The 20056-nt window shown below is 42.7% G+C and overlaps 1 protein-coding gene across 1 annotated transcript in view; it reads left to right on the top strand.

Annotated features, from left to right (window-relative positions):
• CMYA5 (cardiomyopathy associated 5) overlaps positions 1–20056 on the top strand; it is a 125856-nt gene that overhangs the window by 39741 nt on the left and 66059 nt on the right. The window contains exons 6-7 of the mRNA XM_082268514.1: positions 4815–4837; positions 7687–7808. Coding sequence (XP_082124640.1) covers positions 4815–4837; positions 7687–7808 — 145 coding nt within the window. The remainder of the gene's footprint in view (positions 1–4814; positions 4838–7686; positions 7809–20056) is intronic.

Raw genomic sequence — 20056 nt, 5'->3', positions numbered from 1 at the left:
AGTACCAGTGACATTATTACAGTAATCAGTGCTATAAATATGCACTGATACTGTAAAAATGACACTGGCAGGGAAAGAGTTAACATTATTGGTGATCAGTGGGTTAAATTTATCCCGAGGGGCGTGATTCTAACTGTGGGGGGGCGTGGCTTGTGATGTAACCACAGAGACATACGATCCTACATAGCAGGATCGCATAGCCTCTGTGCTTACATCAGAGAGAATGACAGACGGCTGTGTTTACATCAGCCGTCCGTCCTTCTCCCTCTCCTGTGGAAGATTGCGAGTGGCCGGCACGCGCGGGGAAGGCAGGGAACGAGCGGGGGCTTCTCCTGTCCAGGACTACATGTCCCATGAGGCATTGCTCCTCACACATTCACAAGTTCTCACTTACTGACATGTATGGACGGTGTACTGAGCTGTATGTGTTCTGCACTGTATTTGCTAATATGTAAACAAATAATGCATTCTGTATTCAGGCTAACTAATCGTCTGACCAACTAATCAATTATGAAAATAGTTTTTATAATCAATTATAGTGTAACTTATTATGCCATTTAGTTGTTTCAGCCCTAGTATGAACAGTATTTATTGATCATTTTTAATGATGTGGGTTTAGTGACACTTTAACCACTTGTTGACTGCTGTATACATGTGACCTGGCTTTCCGGGCAGGGTGTGTGCATGCGTGCCGGCAGCCCAGCAGTGGGTACCACGGATTCCATGTCCGCCAGCACCCACCCAATGTTCAGAACACGGGCAGAATGGCAATCTTTTAGTAGGGAAGGCAGAGACACAGATCTGTGCCTTCCCTTAGTAAAAGCAACTCCCTCACAGTACACAAGCACTGGCTAGGAGCACATTTAGCCCTTTGATCGCCCCTGATGTGAACCCCTTCCCAGCCAGTGTCATTAGTACATTCACAGTGCATATTTTTTAGCACTGATCACTGTATTAGCGTCACTGGTCCCGAAAAAGTGTCAGTTAGTGTCCAAATTGTTCGCCGCAATATTGCAGTCCTGCTATAAGTCGCTGATCACCACTAGTAAAATAAATAAATAAATAGAAATATCCCATAGTTTGTAGACGCTATAACTTTTGCGCAAACCAATCCACATACGCTCTATGGGATTTTTTATACCAAAAATATGTAGCAGAATACATATTGGCCTAAATTGATGAAGAAATTCGATTTTTGTAATTTTTTATTGAATTTCAGGGTTCGTACGGTCAGGAAAAACCTGGAAAAGTTATGGAATTTTAAAATGGCAATTTCCAGGCCTGGATAAGTTTTGAAAAATAATTTAACCCACAAAGTTTTGGAAAAGTCATGGAAATTTGAGAGAAAGGCGCCACTCAGATGTAAATAATTTTATTGACCCATATTAAGAAATTACATGGAGGTGTAAGCGTCTATCTTCATAGCTCGGCGTCCTTCCAGGTCCGCTGTGTTTATCCATCCCTGAGGCTGGCCAGCAGCCGGGAGAGGACACTAGAGGAGAACTAATCGGGGACTCTGTCAGATTGAGGCAGCGGTGAAGTGCATACCTCACTGGAGGGCCACACGAACGTGATGACACGGGGGGGGGCCTTCACCGGTTTCGGGGCATGCGTGAACCGCTCCTTCAAGGGGGGTTAGTTTCAGCTAACAGTGTGTAGCAATGCCAGGGAAATGGGTGTAACATGGATTTTCTTCTTATTTAACATGTATACGTAGACATTTCATGAAACATTAGATCATGAATATTTACTTGAAGTCATGGAAAAGTCATGGAATTTTATTGGTAAAAATGTGTACGAACCCTGGAATTTGTTTTATAGCAGAAAATTAAAATGTTTTTTTTTTTTTCAAAATTGTTTTTTTTTTTGTTTATAGCGTAAAAAAAAAAAAAAAAAAAACACAGAGGTGATCAAATACCACTGAAAGAAAGTTATATTTGCGGGAAAAAAGGGACATACATTTTATTTGGGTAGAGCACCGCATGACCGTGCAATTATTAGTTAAAGTAACGCAGTGCCATATCTCAAGAAAAATGGCCTGGTCAGGAGGGGGGGGGGGTAAATCTTCTGCAGATCAAGTGATTAGGGTCCAGCACCAACATAAACGTATGAGCTGCAGAGAAGGATGAGCAGCAGTTTCTCTGCAGTGGTCTAGCATACCCCACTAAAGCTATCCAACCAGCCAAGCTCACACTCCTTGGGGAGAGTGGAAGGTTCTAACATGTGACAGTCCTGGAAGTGTCCAATTCATTAGATTTTTCAGCAATGCAGTGGAGTTTGTCAGTGTCAACAGCAGAAGAGGTAGAAATTATTTGTTTTGTTTATAGGAAGCTTTTGATTTCACCTTTAAAAAATAGCTACAAAGTTGCTTAAGTGCCGGTTCACATTTGTGCGATGCGGGAACGCTGCGAATTTGCAGCGTGTTCCTGCATCGCATCCGCACCCCTGGCAGTTCACACTGCCATATGCGAAATGCTGGGGGTGTCAATAAAATGTTTAACGACACCCCCAGATCAGATCGCATATCGCAGTGCGATCTGAAAGTACGCACCAAATCGGATCGCACAAGTGTGAACTACCATGCGATCCGATTCTTCTGCGGACCAAAAAAAGGGTCCTGTGCGAGTTGGGTGCGATTGCGGTGCAAATACAGTTTGTATGGCTGAATTTGCACCGCACAGAGATCGCATGTAATTTTAGGAGCAGTGCGCTCCGAATTCCATGCGATGTCTGTGATCGCACAAATGTGAACCGGCACTTAAAGTAAACTTTTTATGAATGAACTTGGAGACTGCCATTGCTGACCTTAATTTCTAAAAATGCTAGTTCCCTGACACCGCACTGATCCTCTGGCTTCAGTACTATAAGAAACTGACCCAGAACAGGTTGTCAGGACCTTTAACTTCTCTCTAACTTTCCTGATTTGTGAAATTCTTTTTAATGAGTGTGAATGTATTGAATTTGAAGTACTAACATGACTAGCATTTTTTTTTCTTTTATTTTTTAAAAAACGATACTGCCACTGCGCAAAGCTCATGACTAGCATTTTAACCACTTGCCCTTATCCCCGTTCATGATCAGGCCATTTTTTGCTATACACAAATACTGCATTGCTTTAACTGCCAATGTACAGTCATGCATCACTGTAGAAATAAATAAAACTTATATCCTTTTTTTTTTTTCACACAAATAGAACTTTATTTTGATGGTATGTGATCACAACTGAGGTTTTTTATTTTTTGCACTATAAACGAAAAAGACCAAAAATGTAGAAAAAAAACTAAGAAAATTTTTTTTTTTACATTCTGCTAAAACATATCAAATAAAAAAAATGTCAAAAATCAAATTTCTCCATAAATTTAAGCCAATATGTATCGTACTACATTTTTTAGTTAAAAAAAAAAAAGTCAATAAGCATATATTGATTGGTTTGCACAAAAGTTAAAGCTTCTACAAACTATGGGATATATATATTGAAATTTTTTTATACTAGTAATGGCGGCAATCAGCGACTTATAGCGGGACTGCGATAGTATGGCGGACAATCGGACACTTTTGACACTTTGTGGGAACCAGTGACACTAATACAGTGACCAGTGCTAACAACTTACATTGTCACTGTACTAATGACACTGGCTGGGAAGAGGTTAAACATCTAGGACGAACAAAGTCTTAAATGTGTGCCTAACCAGTGTTTTTGTGTGCACTGTGTGGTGCTTTCACTAAGAGATGTGACGGTTTTTATTCCCTGCTTCGTAGGGGAAACTAAAATAGGTGCATCTCTGCTGATCAGACAGAGCTTTGCATTCTTTACACAGACAGAGCTCTGTCCTGTCTTCCTCCTCGCCGATCAGGGGATGCCGGTGGTCATCCATTGGCTGGCATCCGCTGATCGGCTTGTGCTGAGACTAATCACAGCGCAGCCGGCGTGCCCACTACCCAGAAGGGCAGAATCACATATATACACATGATTCTGCGCAGCCAGGCCGCACTGTAGCAGTAAAGCTACAGTGCAAGGTTGGCAAGTGCTTTAAGTGATTGCAAAGTCTCATTTATTTTTTTTCAATAAAAATAACAAACATGTTACCTCCTCTGTGCAGTTGGATTTGCACAGTGCAGCCCTCTTCGGCTGTCCTGGCCCCTCCCTCCCTTTGAGTGCCCCCACAGCAAGCAGCTTGCTATGGGGACACCTGAGCCGAGTCACAGCTCCCTCTGTCCATTCAGACATGGAGCTGCAGTTCACCCCCCCAATCTCCTGACTGGCTAACTGACTTTCATTGGCAGCAGCAGGAACCAATGGCATCACTGCTGTGTCTTAGCCAATGAGGAGGGGTGTCCCAGACAGCTAAGACAGTCGTAGACATCGCTGGAGGGGGCTCAGGTAAGTATATGGGAGTGCTTGTGCACACAGAAGGCTTTTTTTACTTTTATGCATAGAATGCATTAAGGTAAAAATCCTTCTGACTTTACAACTCCTTTAAGAAGCAGTTCAGCATTGGCGGCTCCCATATTTGCTTCATAGCAGGTTTTTTTTTTTCTTCCAATGAATTTATCGTTAAAATCCCTTTTATTTATTGTTTTTTGTAAGAGTTTTGTAAACTCATGCAAAGTGCAATAATGTACCTACTGTACGTTTACCCTCTGGCCTAACACCGATCCTGTGGATGCGTTTGCATGGCTTTGTTAACATTAAAGCATCCCACACACTAATCCATGTAAGTCTTTGTATTCACAAGTCATTATTTTATCATTTTGCTCTTCAAAGCCCTTCCAGACATGTTACCTATAATAGACATTTGTTTTCTATTTTCTAGGCTCATAATGACATCAATGGCAGGTATAACCCCTTGTGTTTGTACTGCATGGATCTTGTTTGTTCAGGAATGCAGAATGACTTTTTTTTACTGAAGTTTTTAAGATGGATTTTAATATAATAGAATGCATAATATATTTACCCAGAAAACACTGGGGTTGATTTACTAAAGGACTGTGCACTTTTGAAAGTACATTTGCACTCTGCAAGTGCAGTTGCTCCAGATCTTAGTAAATGAGGCAAAGTTTCCCTTTACAAAGAACAACCAATCACATGCAAGGAAAATTAAAAAGACAGCATTTTTTCTTGCACATGATTGGATGATGAAAGCCAGCAGAGCCCTCCCTCAATTACTAAGCTCTGGTGCAACTGCACTTTCAAAAGTGCATAGTCTATTTGACTTTAGTAAATCAACCCCACAGTGTGCTGTGGATTGCTGTGTGCTTGTCTGCTTTTTTCCCCAAGTAGATATAGAACTTTTTGACCACGTTGGTGTCCTTTAGTTACCTTCTGAGTCCATTTGCTGTCCTGCTATTGAATAATGAGGCTAAATTGGGGGAGAATTTCTTAAGGGAGGTCTCTTAAGTGGTAGTAAACCACAGTTAGTGGACAAAAAAAATGTGTTAATCGGCTTCGGGTGCAGGCGCTGGCCTTGCATGTAAGAGAATCCGGCAGTAAAGCCTCTGAGCTTCACAGCTGGTTACCTACTGTGCTGCGCTTTCAGAATGGTCCCGCCATCTTCTGAGACACACACAGTTCCCAGAAGGCAGCAGTGGGGGTGGAGGAGGAGGGGTCAGACATGACGTAGATCGCCGTGGGGCGATCTTACCAGGAAGTGGGAGGGGGTACCTGTCAAAATTAGGAGGAGGGTGTGAACAAGTGGAGCTTCCCCTTTTGGATGGCGCTCTGCTTTAAATGCTCATTGCATTTAGTGGGAGCATAAAAAGTAACTATACTTACTTTATACTTCTATACCATTAGGAGCATTTTCCATAAATTTTTCTAGGCAAATTTTTCCCTTACATAGTACCATTACAACAGGAGACTGAAGGGGATTGAAACATTTTTCATCAGGATACCTCAAAAACAGATTAGTAAAGGACCGGGTCGCTGACCTAACCATCACTGTCCATTGTATTTGTTTGTAATGATTACATTCAAAAGAAATATTTGTTCTTAGGTATGAGGTCCAAACCAGTTAATACGAATTTTCTCGGCATATCTACATTGGGTTTCTTTTCCTTATTCCAATTCATGTTGGGAAAAGAGTGTAAAGTGATAATATCCAAGGTGGCTATAGTGTGGCTTCTGTAAGGAAATGTAGCCTCTTCTATCCGACACTGGTCCTCTATTGTATGTAATGATGTTGGAGCGCCTGTGACTGACGAAATGGTGAATTGAAATGGCTTCAGGGTTTAGGTCATGCAATTAGGAAGCCTGTGAGAAAGAGGAATAAGGTAAGTATAGTGGCTTTTTATGTATGGTATATTTCTTTTTGATTGTTATAAGAGATATAAAATCCCTGTTGGGAAAACACAGTGATTATCGCTAGCGGCTATAGCAGTCGCTGGTGATAATTGCATGAGAGCCATCCTCGTTGGGAAAAGACAGTGACTATCGTTAGCGCCTATAGCAGTCGATGGCGATATACGCAAGAGAGCCATCCTTGTTGGGAAAAGACAGTGATTATTGCTAGCAGCTATAGCAGTCACTGGCGATATACGCAAGAGAGCCATCCTTGTTGGGAAAAGACAGTGATTATCGCTAGCAGCTATAGCAGTTGCTGGCGATATATGCAAGAGAGCTATCCTTATTGGGAAAAGACAGTGGTTATCGCTAGCAGCTATAGCAGTTGCTGGCGATAATTGCACAAGAGCCATCCCCATTGGGAAAAGACAGTGAATTATCGCTAGCAGCTATAGCAGTCACTGGCGATATAAGCAAGAGAGCCATCCTCGTTGGGAAAAGACAGTGATTATCGCTAGCAGCTATAGCAATCGCTGGCCATATACGCAAGAGAGCCATCCTCTTTGGTAAAAGACAGTGATTATCGCTAGCAGCTATAGCGGTCGCTGGCGATAATTGCATGAGAGCCATCCTCTTTGGTAAAAGACAGTGATTATCGCTAGCAGCTATAGCGGTCGCTGGTGATAATCGCACGAGAATCCGGAAGGCTGGTTGTAGCCAAGTTGATTGATCGATCAACTTTGTACATTCAGCCTGCCCATTAACAGTTTGAATCTCCGCCCATTCCTGCTGAACCGGCCTAAGAGTGATATAGCTAACTACGCCATGATAATACATATATGGGAGATGTTTATCTGCCAAAAGTTCTGTCCAATCAGATTTATCAGCTAGACATCCTTGCCAGACAGCAAAGCCAGACCTTGGATTTCCCTGGAGTCTACATTGCAGCTAAGCAATACAGCCTTGTCCAGAATCCACCCCAGCCAATGCTTGGGCAGTGAAGGAGCAGCAGCAAACTGATAAGGGCACCCTTCTGCTCTTCCTCTTGTAAGAATGTTCACAGTATTTAGACCCACAGCACAGTACACAGCAATAGAACCCTGCTTGGCTTAATGTGCTGACCTAGCACACAGCTGCATATTGATTGTACACAACCTGCACTACTCTAGTTATTTTACATAAGGCACATTTAATTCATAAATAGGCTACCATTATTCTTTGTAAAACGTGACAGCTAAAGATAAAACAAAAAAAAACAGTACAATTATTGCAAAATATTTCTTATAAGGTTAATAAATTGCATGGTGCAAAGTCCAATACCTGTGCTCACCTGACTCTGCTTGTAATACATGTGAATAATACTGCTTTCACCTTATTTTCTTTTTTTTTTTTTTTATTAAACCTAGGTTAATTACAGCAATAGAAAACACCTTATCCCTAGAAAAGATGCCCAGCGCTTTCTCACTTTTCGAACATCTGTCTGAAAATGCTTCTGAAGGAGGCCAGAAGGGAGTGAAACATGTCCAAGGTATGTCTGTTAGGGTTCTCATATATCCAGGTCATGGTATATCTATGTGATATACAGTACTTCGTGCATCCAGTCCTCTGAAGCCTCATCTCTTCTTTCTGCCTGACCAGCTTACAGATCTCTGATATCACCCCATGCATTGCAAGACCATTGGGTCTACATTGTACAGGAGGTGCTGGGAGCCCAGCTGGGGGTGTATATCATGAAATGATCATCCCCTAGGCATTCACTATATCTGGTCTCACACAGTACACAGAACATGGAAATGCAAAAGTTTTAGTAAATATAAACTGCTAGACACCTTTTCTCATCAGCAGTATCTAGCAGCCAAATGACTTCTATGAGTGTCTATTTAAAGTTTGTAGGAGAAGTTTTCATGATACTGCAGGACCACCGACCCTCTGTCTTGACAGTGCTGATCACATGCACCCTCCCAAGAAAAAACAAAAAAAAATAACAATAAACACCAAACTGAGCATGTGCAGAGTGCCTCCAAAATCCTGTTCTATAAGGAAATGGAATGGGGACTGTGGAAGAAGGGGAGGTTCAGAGAAGACAGGATCAAACAGCCTTTTTACATGCTGCGCATGATTAACCCCTTAGGTTCCACAGTGAGTATAACAAGCATGCTTTACTGCATATACAGACTGATTTTACTGTTGTGGGTTTAGTAACACTTTAACCTCTGCAGTGGGGAGGGGTACCCACTGCAAAGGGAAAGATTTTTGTAACCATGGAATTTAGCTTTAAGTTACATAATTACTTAGTTGATAAGGTTGAAAAAAGACACCAGTCCATCTAGTTAAACCTGTGGTGTGCGAGTGTGCTTGTGTTGGAGTACACCGTATATCCCGGTTTGTTGCGATTGTTAAGGTGCCCATCTAATAGTTTTTTTAACTATCCCCGCTCCTTGCTGACACCACTGCTTGTGGAAGAGAATTCCTCATCCTTACCGCTCTGTCAGTAAAGAACCCTCTACGCAGTTTAAGGTTAAACTTCCAATTTCAGTAAATGGCTGAGTGCCTTTTTCAATTCCCTTTCACTGAAAAGTTTTTTCCCCATGCTAGGGTCACCAGTATGGGATGGTAGGAAGGAGTAATGCTTACCTTTTTTTTTTTTTTTTTTAACAACCAACCTTAGCAAGTATATCTGAACCATATACCCTTTTTTTTTTTTTTTTTTTTAATAATAATAATAAGGCACTCAGACACCAATTTGGATAAAAAAGGCCGCGGCTTACTTTATTAACTGGTATTAAATATAAACATAACCATTTTCTTTTAAATAAATATAAAATACAGACCAAACCAGTCATAAACAACTCGGGTTGTCATTTACAGCAGATCAAATTAATCAACATCCAACCATATACCATATCAATAATAAATCATATAATAATTAAATATATATAAAAATACACGTCCCCCTCTGAAACAGAGGTGACCCAAACCAGTTAATTTATTTGAAGCCGCGACAAACCAGGGGAGGGGGGGAGGGGAAAACAGGTAGAAAGATTTCTGAAGATTGAGCCCCCTGAGACGGGCAGCAGCTTAAATAAGCCTTCTCCTGAGGTAACCTCCACCTCATAGGCTGAGGCGAGCGGGCGGGGAGAAGGGGCTCATTCGCTGAGAGCCCTCTGCAATATGTTAAACTGCCTAACAACTACCTAAGCCACCTAGAGACCCCACTAACCTGCCTAGTAACCCTTTCTGGCGGGAAAACTAGCCTGAGGAAATACATGGGCCTCATTACCTAAACCTTACTTTAACCTTATACTCCCAGCTATCCCTTCCACCATCCCATAAGAAAGAGGGGCTAATTTAGCCCCCTTTCTAATAAGGTATTTGTACATCGATACCATATCCCCGTCTTCTCTCCAGAGAGAATAAGTTCAATGTTCATAGTCTTTCCCCATAGCTGAGATCCTCTAGTCCCTTTATTAGCTTTGTTGCCCTTCTTTGGACTTGCTCCAGTTCCAACACATCCTTCCTGAGGACCGGTGCCAGAAATGGATGGCATACTCAAGATGCGACCGGACCAGAATCTTATAGAGTGGGAGAATTATTAGTTTTATCTCTGGAGTGAATCCCCTTTTTATTGCATGCCAATATTCTGTTGGCTTTGCCTGCAGCAGCTTGGCATTGCATGCCATTGCTGAGCCCACTCATCCACTAGGACCCTCAGGTCCTTTTCTATCCTAGATTGCCCCAGAGGTTCTCCCCCTAGCGATTCATTTGCATTCATATTTTTTTAGCACCCAAATGCATTACTATATCTAGGTTTGCTTTAAACATTTAATTATTTAATTTCAATACGTTTTTATTGGAATTTACACAATAGGTACAGAGGTGCTTACATGAGTAAAATAAACAGTTTGTAACACCATAGAGTAAACAATGTACACCAAATCATAAAACAAATCAATTGATGCTAACTATCTAGCCATTCTTCAAAGCATATGTGTTCTTCTAGTATTTACCAGATTCTGGGGGTTTATTTAGTGAAGTTGTCGAACCACTCTGTCCATTTGGCCCATTTTTTGTTTTCTCGTGTGTGAGTTATCCAATCTTTAGTAAGTAACAGTTCATAGGTGCAGTGTGTCTGGGTCAAGTTAATCACACCTACTATTTTTGGGGGTGTTTGTGCTTTCCATAATCTTGTTATGGATAGTCTGGCCGCTAATAAGAGGTGCGTCACTATTTTTCTCTCGTTTGGTGGAATGGTAGCTATGTTTAAATTTAAAATAGCTGATTCTGGTGAGGGGGTTATTTGGATATAGAGATCTTGTTGATAATGGTAAACGGATCCTCCCAGAATTTTTGTATATATATATATATATATATATGCATCCACAAGCCTGTTTGACCACAAGCTCTCCAGCAGTTAGGGGAAGCATTTCCTTTGTAGAGTGCTATTCTAGAGGGGGTTATATACCCCCTCTGGGTTAATTTTTGCATCATCTCCCAGAGGGTTGAGTTTGATGTGGCTCGATATACTGTATTGAGTGCTATATTCCGATGTTTCATGGGAAATTGACATTGTAGGTCCTTTTCCCATTTGAGTATGTGAGGGGTTTTAGTAAATATAGATTTCTCTCCTTGGGTGGCGTAAAAGAGTGATATTCCCTTAGTGCCGTGTGTCTGTTGATAGAGGTAGTGTTTCAGTTTGGTTGGGATGTAGGGACAAAGGTGGGGGTTGTGTTTGATGCTATTCTGTATTTGGATGCACTGGCAGAAGTCAGATAGAGGTATATTGTATTCTGTTGCCAGTACATTGAATGGTTTCAACGTGTCTTTGTCAAATAAGTTGTCCAGATACATCCCTTGTCCCTTGCACCAGTTATCGAGATTAATATCAGGTATTTTAGAATCCTTGTTGAGTGATTTAGAATCAATGGGGTCTTGGTCCATGTACGTGACGTGATTCTCCACCAGGCTTGCGCTGCAGCTTGAACAGTGGGTGGATAGTGCGGGGGGGAATTTGGCCCTAGGGCTAGTACTACAGAGCCAAAGTTGCAGGTTACGGAATGGGATTGATTCACTTTTGATGTGTCTCCATAGTGTATGTGGGATTGGTCTGAACCAGTCTTTTAGTTGTGCTAATATCGATGCATGATAGTGATAGTAGTTTAGTATATTGGTCATGCTGAAACCGCCTACTTGTTGGCATTTGGTTAGGATGGCGTTGGCGCTTCTAGGTTTTTTCCCCTGCCATATGAATTTGTTTAGAATAGTTTGTAGGGATTTGATATAAGATTTAGGGATGATTATGGGAAGAGTCCTGAAAAGGTATAGTAATTTGGGGAGGGTTATCATTTTGAAGGCTGCAAGGCAACCTGTCCATGAGAATTAATATTTAGCTAGAGTCTAGTTCCTTAATGTACTTTGCTTAAAGGGGAGAGAGTTGCTGCTGAAGAGGAATCTAGGTATTCAATTCCCGCGACCAAGGGTAGGGGTAGTGTAATTCTAAAATATATTTGTTGTTATGGCGTTTTATTCCGATGTCAAGGATATGGGATTTGGATTCATTTACCTTATAGTATGAGACCTCTCCAAAGTTTCTAATTTCGTTTTGTAAGAGTGGTAGAGCTGATGTGGGATTTGTGATCATTAGGACAACATCATCTGCAAAAAGGCTGATTTTCTGTGTCAATGATCCAATTTTAACCCCCAATATGTGTAAATTGCTTCTGATTGATTCTGCTAATGGTTCCATCACCATATTAAAAATTAGTCTGAAGGGGCGAGAAGTTATGTTCCCTACATAGACTTGGGCTAAGGGGGTCGAATATAATGCTGTGATTGCAGATAGAATTCTGTCTTAGAAACCAAATTTAGACAGTATAGCTTGTAAATATGACCAATTTACACATCAAACGCCTTCTCTGCATCCAGTGAAAGAAGCAAAGAAGGCGTTTTGGTTTTTTCAGCAAAATGTATAACATTCAGTAATCTCCTGGTGGCATCTGAGGATTGTCTCCCTTTTGTAAAGCCTGCCTGATCTCTGTGAATAAGAGAAGGTAGTATGTATATTATGCGTACCGCTATGGCTTCTGCATATACCTTAATGTCGCAATTCAAAGGGAAGATAGGCCTTAATTTTTGCATCTTGTCGGGTTCCTTACCAGGCTTAGGTAGAGTTATAATAGTTGCTTTAAGCACAAAGAGGCAGCGTTATTGAATACTTGACAGAGATGGAGGGCTACAATGGTTTGGAATTGTTTGTAGTATACCCCTGATAGACCACCAGGGCCGGGTGATTTGTTGTTGGGTAGTGATAATATCACTGTTATGATTTCCGCAACAGAGAATGGGGCATTGAGTGTCATCAGTTGTTCTGGGGAGAGTGTAGGGAGTTTAATACGTTGCAGGAATTTGGCTATCATTTCTCCTGAGGGTTGAGGTATGTTTGTGTCATTTTTAAAGTTATATAAAGAATTATAGTAATTGCTAAAGGTGTCTGCTATTGCTTGTGGGTAGTATAGTTTGGTTTTGGTGGTTGGGTGTAGTATATAGGGAATTTTTGTTTTCATTCATTGGCCTCTTATGAGCAGAGCCATTGCTTTACCTGCTTTGTTATTGGTTGTGTAGTATGTGACCTTTAGTTTGCAGTGATAGAACTCAAATGAGTCTAAGAGCAGGGCTCTCAGTTCTTGGCGAAGTGCCGGGAGTTTGTGTATCTTGGCATGGGTTTGATTGGTTTTGGGTATCTAGAGATTTGTTTAGTCAATTCATCTATATGCTGTGTCTTCCTCCTCTGCCCATGTGAGCTCATCTGTATTAATATACCACGAATAAAAGCTTTGTGTGCATTCCATGTTATCGTAGGGTCTGACACAGAGCCAACATTGTCGTGGAAGAATTTCCTCAAGACGGTTTTTAATGAATTCTGTATATGGGTAGGATTTCATGATTCTGGTATTGGCTCTCCACAATTTAGTGGGTGAAGGCGAATTTGGTTTGAATATGGTGATATTAACAGGAGCGTGGTCGGATCACGTTATGGTCTCTATGTCAGACTCCCCGACTTTTTGCAACAACCATTTGTCCACTAGAAAGTACTCTATGCGGGTATAAGTATTATGTGCAGAGGAGCAGAAGGAGAACCCTTTTTCAGAGGGGTGGTGACTGGCCATATGGTTGCCTCTTTTGGGGGTAGGGTTGGTAGTCTCTGCATAGTAAAAGGTATCCTTTTTGGATGCATTTTGCTTTGTTGAGGGTCCTTTGGAGAAAGCTTACTGGTCGCTTGTTTGGATCATAGATATTGTCTATGGTGAAAAGGGTGTTGTCGATAGAGCATGTCAGGATTAGATATCTCCCATTTGGGACAGATAGTGTGTCTGTGAGTTGAAAATTCACAGATTTGTGTATCGCTGTTAGTACTCCCCCTGTTTTCTTAGGGCCAGAGGCAGTAAATATGTGAGGAAAGTTTTTGTGCGTGCAGTGCAGTTTGGAGTTGCACTCGTTTGGAAATGAGTTTCTTGAACACACAAGATGGTGCAAGATTGTGACTTTGCCGTTTGCCACAGCGATGCCCTTTTGGCTGGGTTGTTTAGGCCATGGGCATTAAGAGTTAGAATTTTTAGAGCCATTGATGTGTAGAGGTGTGGGGGGTGCATTGTACTCACTGGTATGATTTTGACTAGGTGATGGTTTTGGTGTCTTGAAATGATCCGGAGAGGTGGATTTGCCGTGTGTGTTGCTCTGAGTTGGTAGGCGTTGAAGTGACTGGGTCTTTGTACCTGGGCCTAATGAACTTGTAATTCAAAACTAGAAAAGAAAAAAACAACATAGTAGAACAAAAAAACACTGTAGTGCAGCTATACAATGCAGTGCAAAGCTGCATAGCTGTTAAGGGGTTGAAACGTTTCTTTAACAGAAGGGTGGAGCCAAGAGGATAGACTCGAGGAGGTCTAGGGGTGACTGGTGTCACTTAGGCATTATTTGGTTGCATTAACCTGGGTGATTTCTTGCCCGCTCAGAAACTGTGTGCCAGGACTTGGGCATTTTTCCTGGTTGCCTGGAGGTCCCTTCATGTCGAGGCAGGTCGGGGATTATATCCCATGACTGAAGCAGGGCCAGGCCTTCTTCCAGGGATGAGATTGTGTAGGGCCTGTCATTTTTTACGATCAGGAATTTGGTCGGCTGCTTCCATTTATAGTCCACTTTGTGGCTGCGGAGCCCCTTGGTAATTGTGGTAAGTTGTCTCCTAAGGTCAAGCGTGTACTTAGAGAGATCTGCAAAAACTTGGATGTTGTTGTATTGATTGGGTAATGTTCCTAGGGACCGAGCTTTCGTCAGGATTTGTTCTTTTGCGTGGTAGAAGTGGATTCTCATGATCACATCTCTGGGAACTGAGCTAGGAAGGAATGACAGTTTTGGCACCCTGTGGATACGGTCTATAGTAAGTTCCAGCAGTGTCGTTTCTGGGAGGATAGTGGCAAAAAGGTCAGTAGCGAATTCTCTGAGGTCTCCTGCTTGTACTGTTTCAGGTATGCCCCTTAACTTAAGGTTGTTTCGCCTTCAGCGGTCCTCAAGGTATGCTATTTTAGCTTTTATCCATTTACGGTCTTCTATAGCCTCATCGTGTGCCTCTACCAGGTCATTCACTGTGTCTGTTATTTCCTCTATGGAGCTTTCAATGTGGTGTACTTGGTCTCCTAGGGATTGTATTTCACAGGTGAGGTGTCTGGACACTTTAAGAAATTCTGTCTGCAGGGAGCTATGAAGGGAGATCAGCATGTCCTTGAGGAGAGTGTCCATGACAGGCTGGTTGGTAGTGGGGAAGGCCTCTATTGGTGATAGTGTTGGAGTGATAGGGGAAATGGCTAAGCTATCACTGCTTACCTGTGGATCAGAGGTGTCCCGGTCCAGTCTCATGCGTACCTTTGCTGGGCTGCAGCAGCTTGGGCTGGATGCATCAGCTTTTGTATGAGGTCTGGGGTCCCTTGTGTGTATCACTGCCGAGGGATCTTCATCTGGGAGATGGGAGTAGTGCACTGAGGAGGTAGGGGCCAGAGAGTCTTGCCTGCCTCCTCGTACAGGCTGTAGGAAGAAGCCAGTTAATTTTTTTGGCCTCCTTTCTTCTTTTCGTTTTGGGGACATCTTGCCCTATTCTCTCTCCTTATAGCTTGCAGGAGGTGTCGATTGAACGCTGCTGTCGGTGGCTGGAAGTCACTCTTTTCTCTGGGTCCTCACGGTGCTCCACTCTCAATAGGCCATGCCGAGCACGCGCCGGCCATGCCCCCCACTTTATATTTTTCATTATACCTCATTTGCCATGTAGTTGCCCGCCCATTATTTGTTTTAGGTCTTCTCGTAAGGTTTCCACATCCTGCACTGATTTTATTGCCCTAAAAGTAAGTGACAAACAAATTAAAGCCCAACTTTACACGTTTACAGTGACAGTTTTTGTTTCTTTTGGAAAAAGCTGACTGTTGTCACCTCTCACCTTTCCCAGTATAATAGTTTGTCCCAATCACTGTAGCTGTCACATTTGCTGGACAGTTTGGCTGTATATAAAGGGAGAGACAAATCATATACTGATCCATATAGTTACCAGAGTAAATATTTATGAATATAGTGGTCCTCTAATTGTATAGGCAGTTATGGACCCATTACAAAATTCAGTATGTTAATAATTACAATACACAGCTAAAAATTGTGTGAGGTCTTTCGGATCCTTAGGCTGTACTCACTATGGTTGATAATGAAAGTAACATGTGCATCCTATGTAATGTAACAAGTTTACATATACTACTTAGCAGTAACGTGCACGATCTCTCATGCTGCATTGTATGTGACAGTAATTGCCGTCTGATCTATGACACGCACACTGAATTTCACACTTGCATCATTGCAATGGAGACATTGTGGATTTGCCTTTAGAAATGGAAGAATTTGCAGTGGAGTCCAGGAAAGTGTACTTTAACAGCTGTGTGTCACATAAGAGGAGAGATCTGTCAGTCGTGACATAAGGTCCGGGGTATCTTGTCACTGTGAAATTCAGAGCTTCTCAGAAGACGACACAGGCTAATTCTGGGAGACTGATATGTAAGATAACCTGTCCAGAGTCACAAGGCATTGGCTTATGCAGTCGTACCACTTTTTTTCAGAGTGCGCCATGTTCAGTATGTTTCACTTAGATATGTGGGATATGATAAATACTCGGTGAGAGGTGATACCTTTTCTTATAGCTCTATCTTAAGGAGTCACTTCCACTTTGCCCAAAATATTTTTGTTATTTGAACCTTGATTTATTATGGCAGCTGCTACCTGCAATAAAGTCTGCACTGTGTGTGGTCAGTTTGATGCTGTTTTCATAACCTAATGTTTTACAGCAACAACAAACATTTATATGGCATTTTATTAGACATTCGGGCAGTCTATACCAGTAATGTAGGGGGGTCAAACTGGTGGCCCTCCAGCTGTTTTGGAACTACAAGTCCCATCATGCCATTGCCTGTGGGAGTCATGCTTAAACCTGTCAGCCTTGCAATGCCTCATGGGACTTGTAGTTCTGCAACAGCTGGCGGGCCGCGAGTTTGACACCTGTGCAGTAAGGGGTCGTTTCTCATATATGATTAGGTAGGGGCTTGTCTTTTCCTCCTTATAGGGGATACCTAGTAAGGTTAATTTGTTTTTGTTTCAATTATTTTATCTGGTTCTCGGAAGAAATACCAACAAAGATGCCCACACTGGGGCTAAAACATCCACAAAAAGTAACAGGAAGTGAGGATATATAATCAAATATAAATATATATAGATTGCGGGTCAGTGGCCTAACCCTAGACCATTTTTTGGGTCAATGGGTCCTGAAGGAATGAGCAATGGATGGGGGAGTTATGGAGATTACTAATGAATGGATGGAAAGGAAGCTCAAGGAAGGAGAGCAGAGGGCTAGAGTTGGGATAAGGTTAAGCCAATCGTTAATACTGGGCAAAAGGGGCAGCTGCCTCAGGCCAAGTCAATGGTGTGGGGCCCAAAGCAGCTGAGCTGCCTTTTGAGCTCAAACTGCACCCATATAGTTGATAAGTGGATTTGGCCGTCACTCAGGAGATGAGGGCGGAATTGAATGTTGGGGGGGGGGGGTGCTGGTGATTGCTTGGGCTTTATGTCTGCTGCCTGTGCAGTGACTGGCAAGCTTTGTAAGGTAAACCTTGTCTGGGGAGAGCGCCTGTCAGTCCCAGGCACAGTCACACCTCCACCTTCCCCTCATCATGTCCGACAAGCCACAGACCATTAGCCCACTGAAGAACTTTGCCTGAGGGTTTGGTAGGGTGTGCCTGACATCCTCTGGACACTATCAAGGTGGAACCGCTGGGGGAGCAATGCAGGGCTTTGTTGAGGTGGGTGGGGCTGTGTAATGATGAGGGTAGTATGGGGGAAGAGGTCCTGTGTAATGACGGAGGTAGTATGGGGTAGGGGGTCTTGTGTAATAATAGGGGGAGTATGGGGGAGGGGGATCCTGTGTAATGATGGGGGATGTTGTGGTGGATAGCGAAAATTGCATGGGGGGGGGGTACCACAAAATTGTTTGTTCTGGGTACAATTATTATTAAAAATGGGCCTGGATAAGGTGTCATGGTTCAGTAGGGGGTGGGGCACAGGAGAGGGATAAGTAGAAATGCATCCCCTCTGTGACTCACAGGAGCCTGTAAACCGATCATTGGTGTGCACAGCCTATTGTATTACGGTGTGCACCCCAGGACACAAACACACGTGTGTATATCAGTAGATCATCAAACAGTGTCAGTAGAGCAAAGATTGGTGTCAGCAGGGCAGTGGAGTGGACGTTGTCAGTAGTTTTTTTTAATTTTTATAATTTTTTTAATAATTTTTTACAATTTAGTTTTTTTATTTTTTGTTTACAATTTTTTAGAAGCCCCATTGGGGGCTTTGGTGGAATATCAAGGATCAATATCTAAACAGACCTCTGAGGTCTCACTTTTGAGACGGAGAAAGGGACAGATATTCCCCAGTCCCTTTCTCTGCAGCCTCGGCCTCTGCACTGTACAGTAAAGGAATGGGAAGTGCTCTGTGCTGAGCAGCATAGTTTACTATGCTTCAGTTAGGCATAAACACAAGAGAGATCGGTACAGATCACTCACTGTGTACATTCAGAAACCCTGCTCTACATCCGGAAACATCCCCTGCAGCAGCCAGAGGGAGAGGAGGGAAGCTGGCTGCACTGCAGGGGGGAGACAGGGGGCGCCAAGAAGCAGGGGGAATCTGTACCTCACAGGGTGATTAGGGTGTGCCTAGGCACACCTGGCACACCCTTTGCGCACGTCTATGGAGCCAATGGACTTTGCCTTGTGTGGCATCAGTTTGAGACCCTTCTGAGATCATTCAGAACTCATTGATAAGTACTTTGAATTGCAGTGGACCTCCGTATGACATGCATTTGACTTGCCTCTAGCAGTTTTTTACATTTCAATACGCTTGCGTGGCTTTGTAAAAACTTGCGTGAAGCAAACAAAAGCCCATCAACACAGGTCCTTATTCAGCCCTGGGAATAATAAACTGCAGGGAACCTATAGGCAGGGATGGTGTCCAGGCTTTAATCCTCTTATAGACTATTGGATGTAGCTACCACAGTATCACAGACTCTTTAAAGAAACACCCAGAGTAATGTTTAAAACTAAAGTATATGAAAACCCAAAAAATCCTTTTTTCTCTATGTTTAGTATCATAACCTGCTCAATCACCTGTTTTTATTTTTCTGAATCTGTTGCAAAGATGATCCTGCTAATAACAGCACTTCCTATTACAGGCTGACACCGTTAAGCCACTACCTCACAATTGGCAGCAATGTTGTCAGCCTTCCTTGCGCGTTCTTTCAGTTTGCCTGTAGACTGCATATCAGATCTCTCAGATAAGTAACCAAACAACCAAGTGAAGGAACTTGCACAGCAGACTGCCAACACTTCTGCTAACTGAAAGACTGTGGCTTAGCTTTGTCAGGCAAGAAACAGGAAGTACTGCTTCTGGCAGGATCTCCAAGAAATAAATCTTGCAACAGATTCCCAAAAAAGTTTGCTTATACAGTAAGGCATGATGTGAAGCATAATACAAAATAAATCTAGGCGTAACAATCTAGGCCTAATTCTGGGAAATGTTAAACTTTACCCTTGCACGGGGGGGGGGGGGGGGATCTGCACCCACACTGTAAAGACTGACTCTCATTTAGTTTTTAAAGTGTAGGTTCACATTTAGAGAAAATCTGTAAAGGTGACCTTACACTGGGTCCCTTTGCACTGGAGTCCCGGGATCCCCCCCTGTCAGACGCTGGCATGTTTCTTCACTGGTGCGGGAAAGTGGAAATCCCCGCAGCTTTCTCTCCTCTGCTTACAGTGTTGAGAGGATTGGCTAGACCAGTGATGGCGAACCTTGGCACACCAGATGTTTTGGAACTACATTTTTTTATGATGCTCGTGCACTCTGCAGCGTAGTTTAGCATAATGGGAAATGTAGTTCCAATATATCTGGGGTGCCAAGGTTCGCCATCACTAGGCTAGATGGATTCTGATCGGTCAGCGCCATCCATGTGACAGTGCTGACCAATTAGAAATACTCGGGTCCATGGAGAGGAGATTAAGGCGCTGGGATTGCAAATCCCCAGACTGGTGAAGCGGTGTGTCTGACAGCAGAGGATCATGGGACTCCAGTACAGCGGGACTGGGGGGGTGGGGGGTGGGGAGGGAGTCCTGTGTAAGGTCACCTTACAGACTTTCTTTCAGACTTTAA

The sequence above is a fragment of the Pelophylax lessonae genome, assembly GCF_965119305.1.
Source record: "Pelophylax lessonae genome assembly, chromosome: 1".
Taxonomy (NCBI): Eukaryota; Metazoa; Chordata; class Amphibia; order Anura; family Ranidae; genus Pelophylax; species Pelophylax lessonae.
This window is presented reverse-complemented; position numbering and strand designations above follow the sequence as displayed.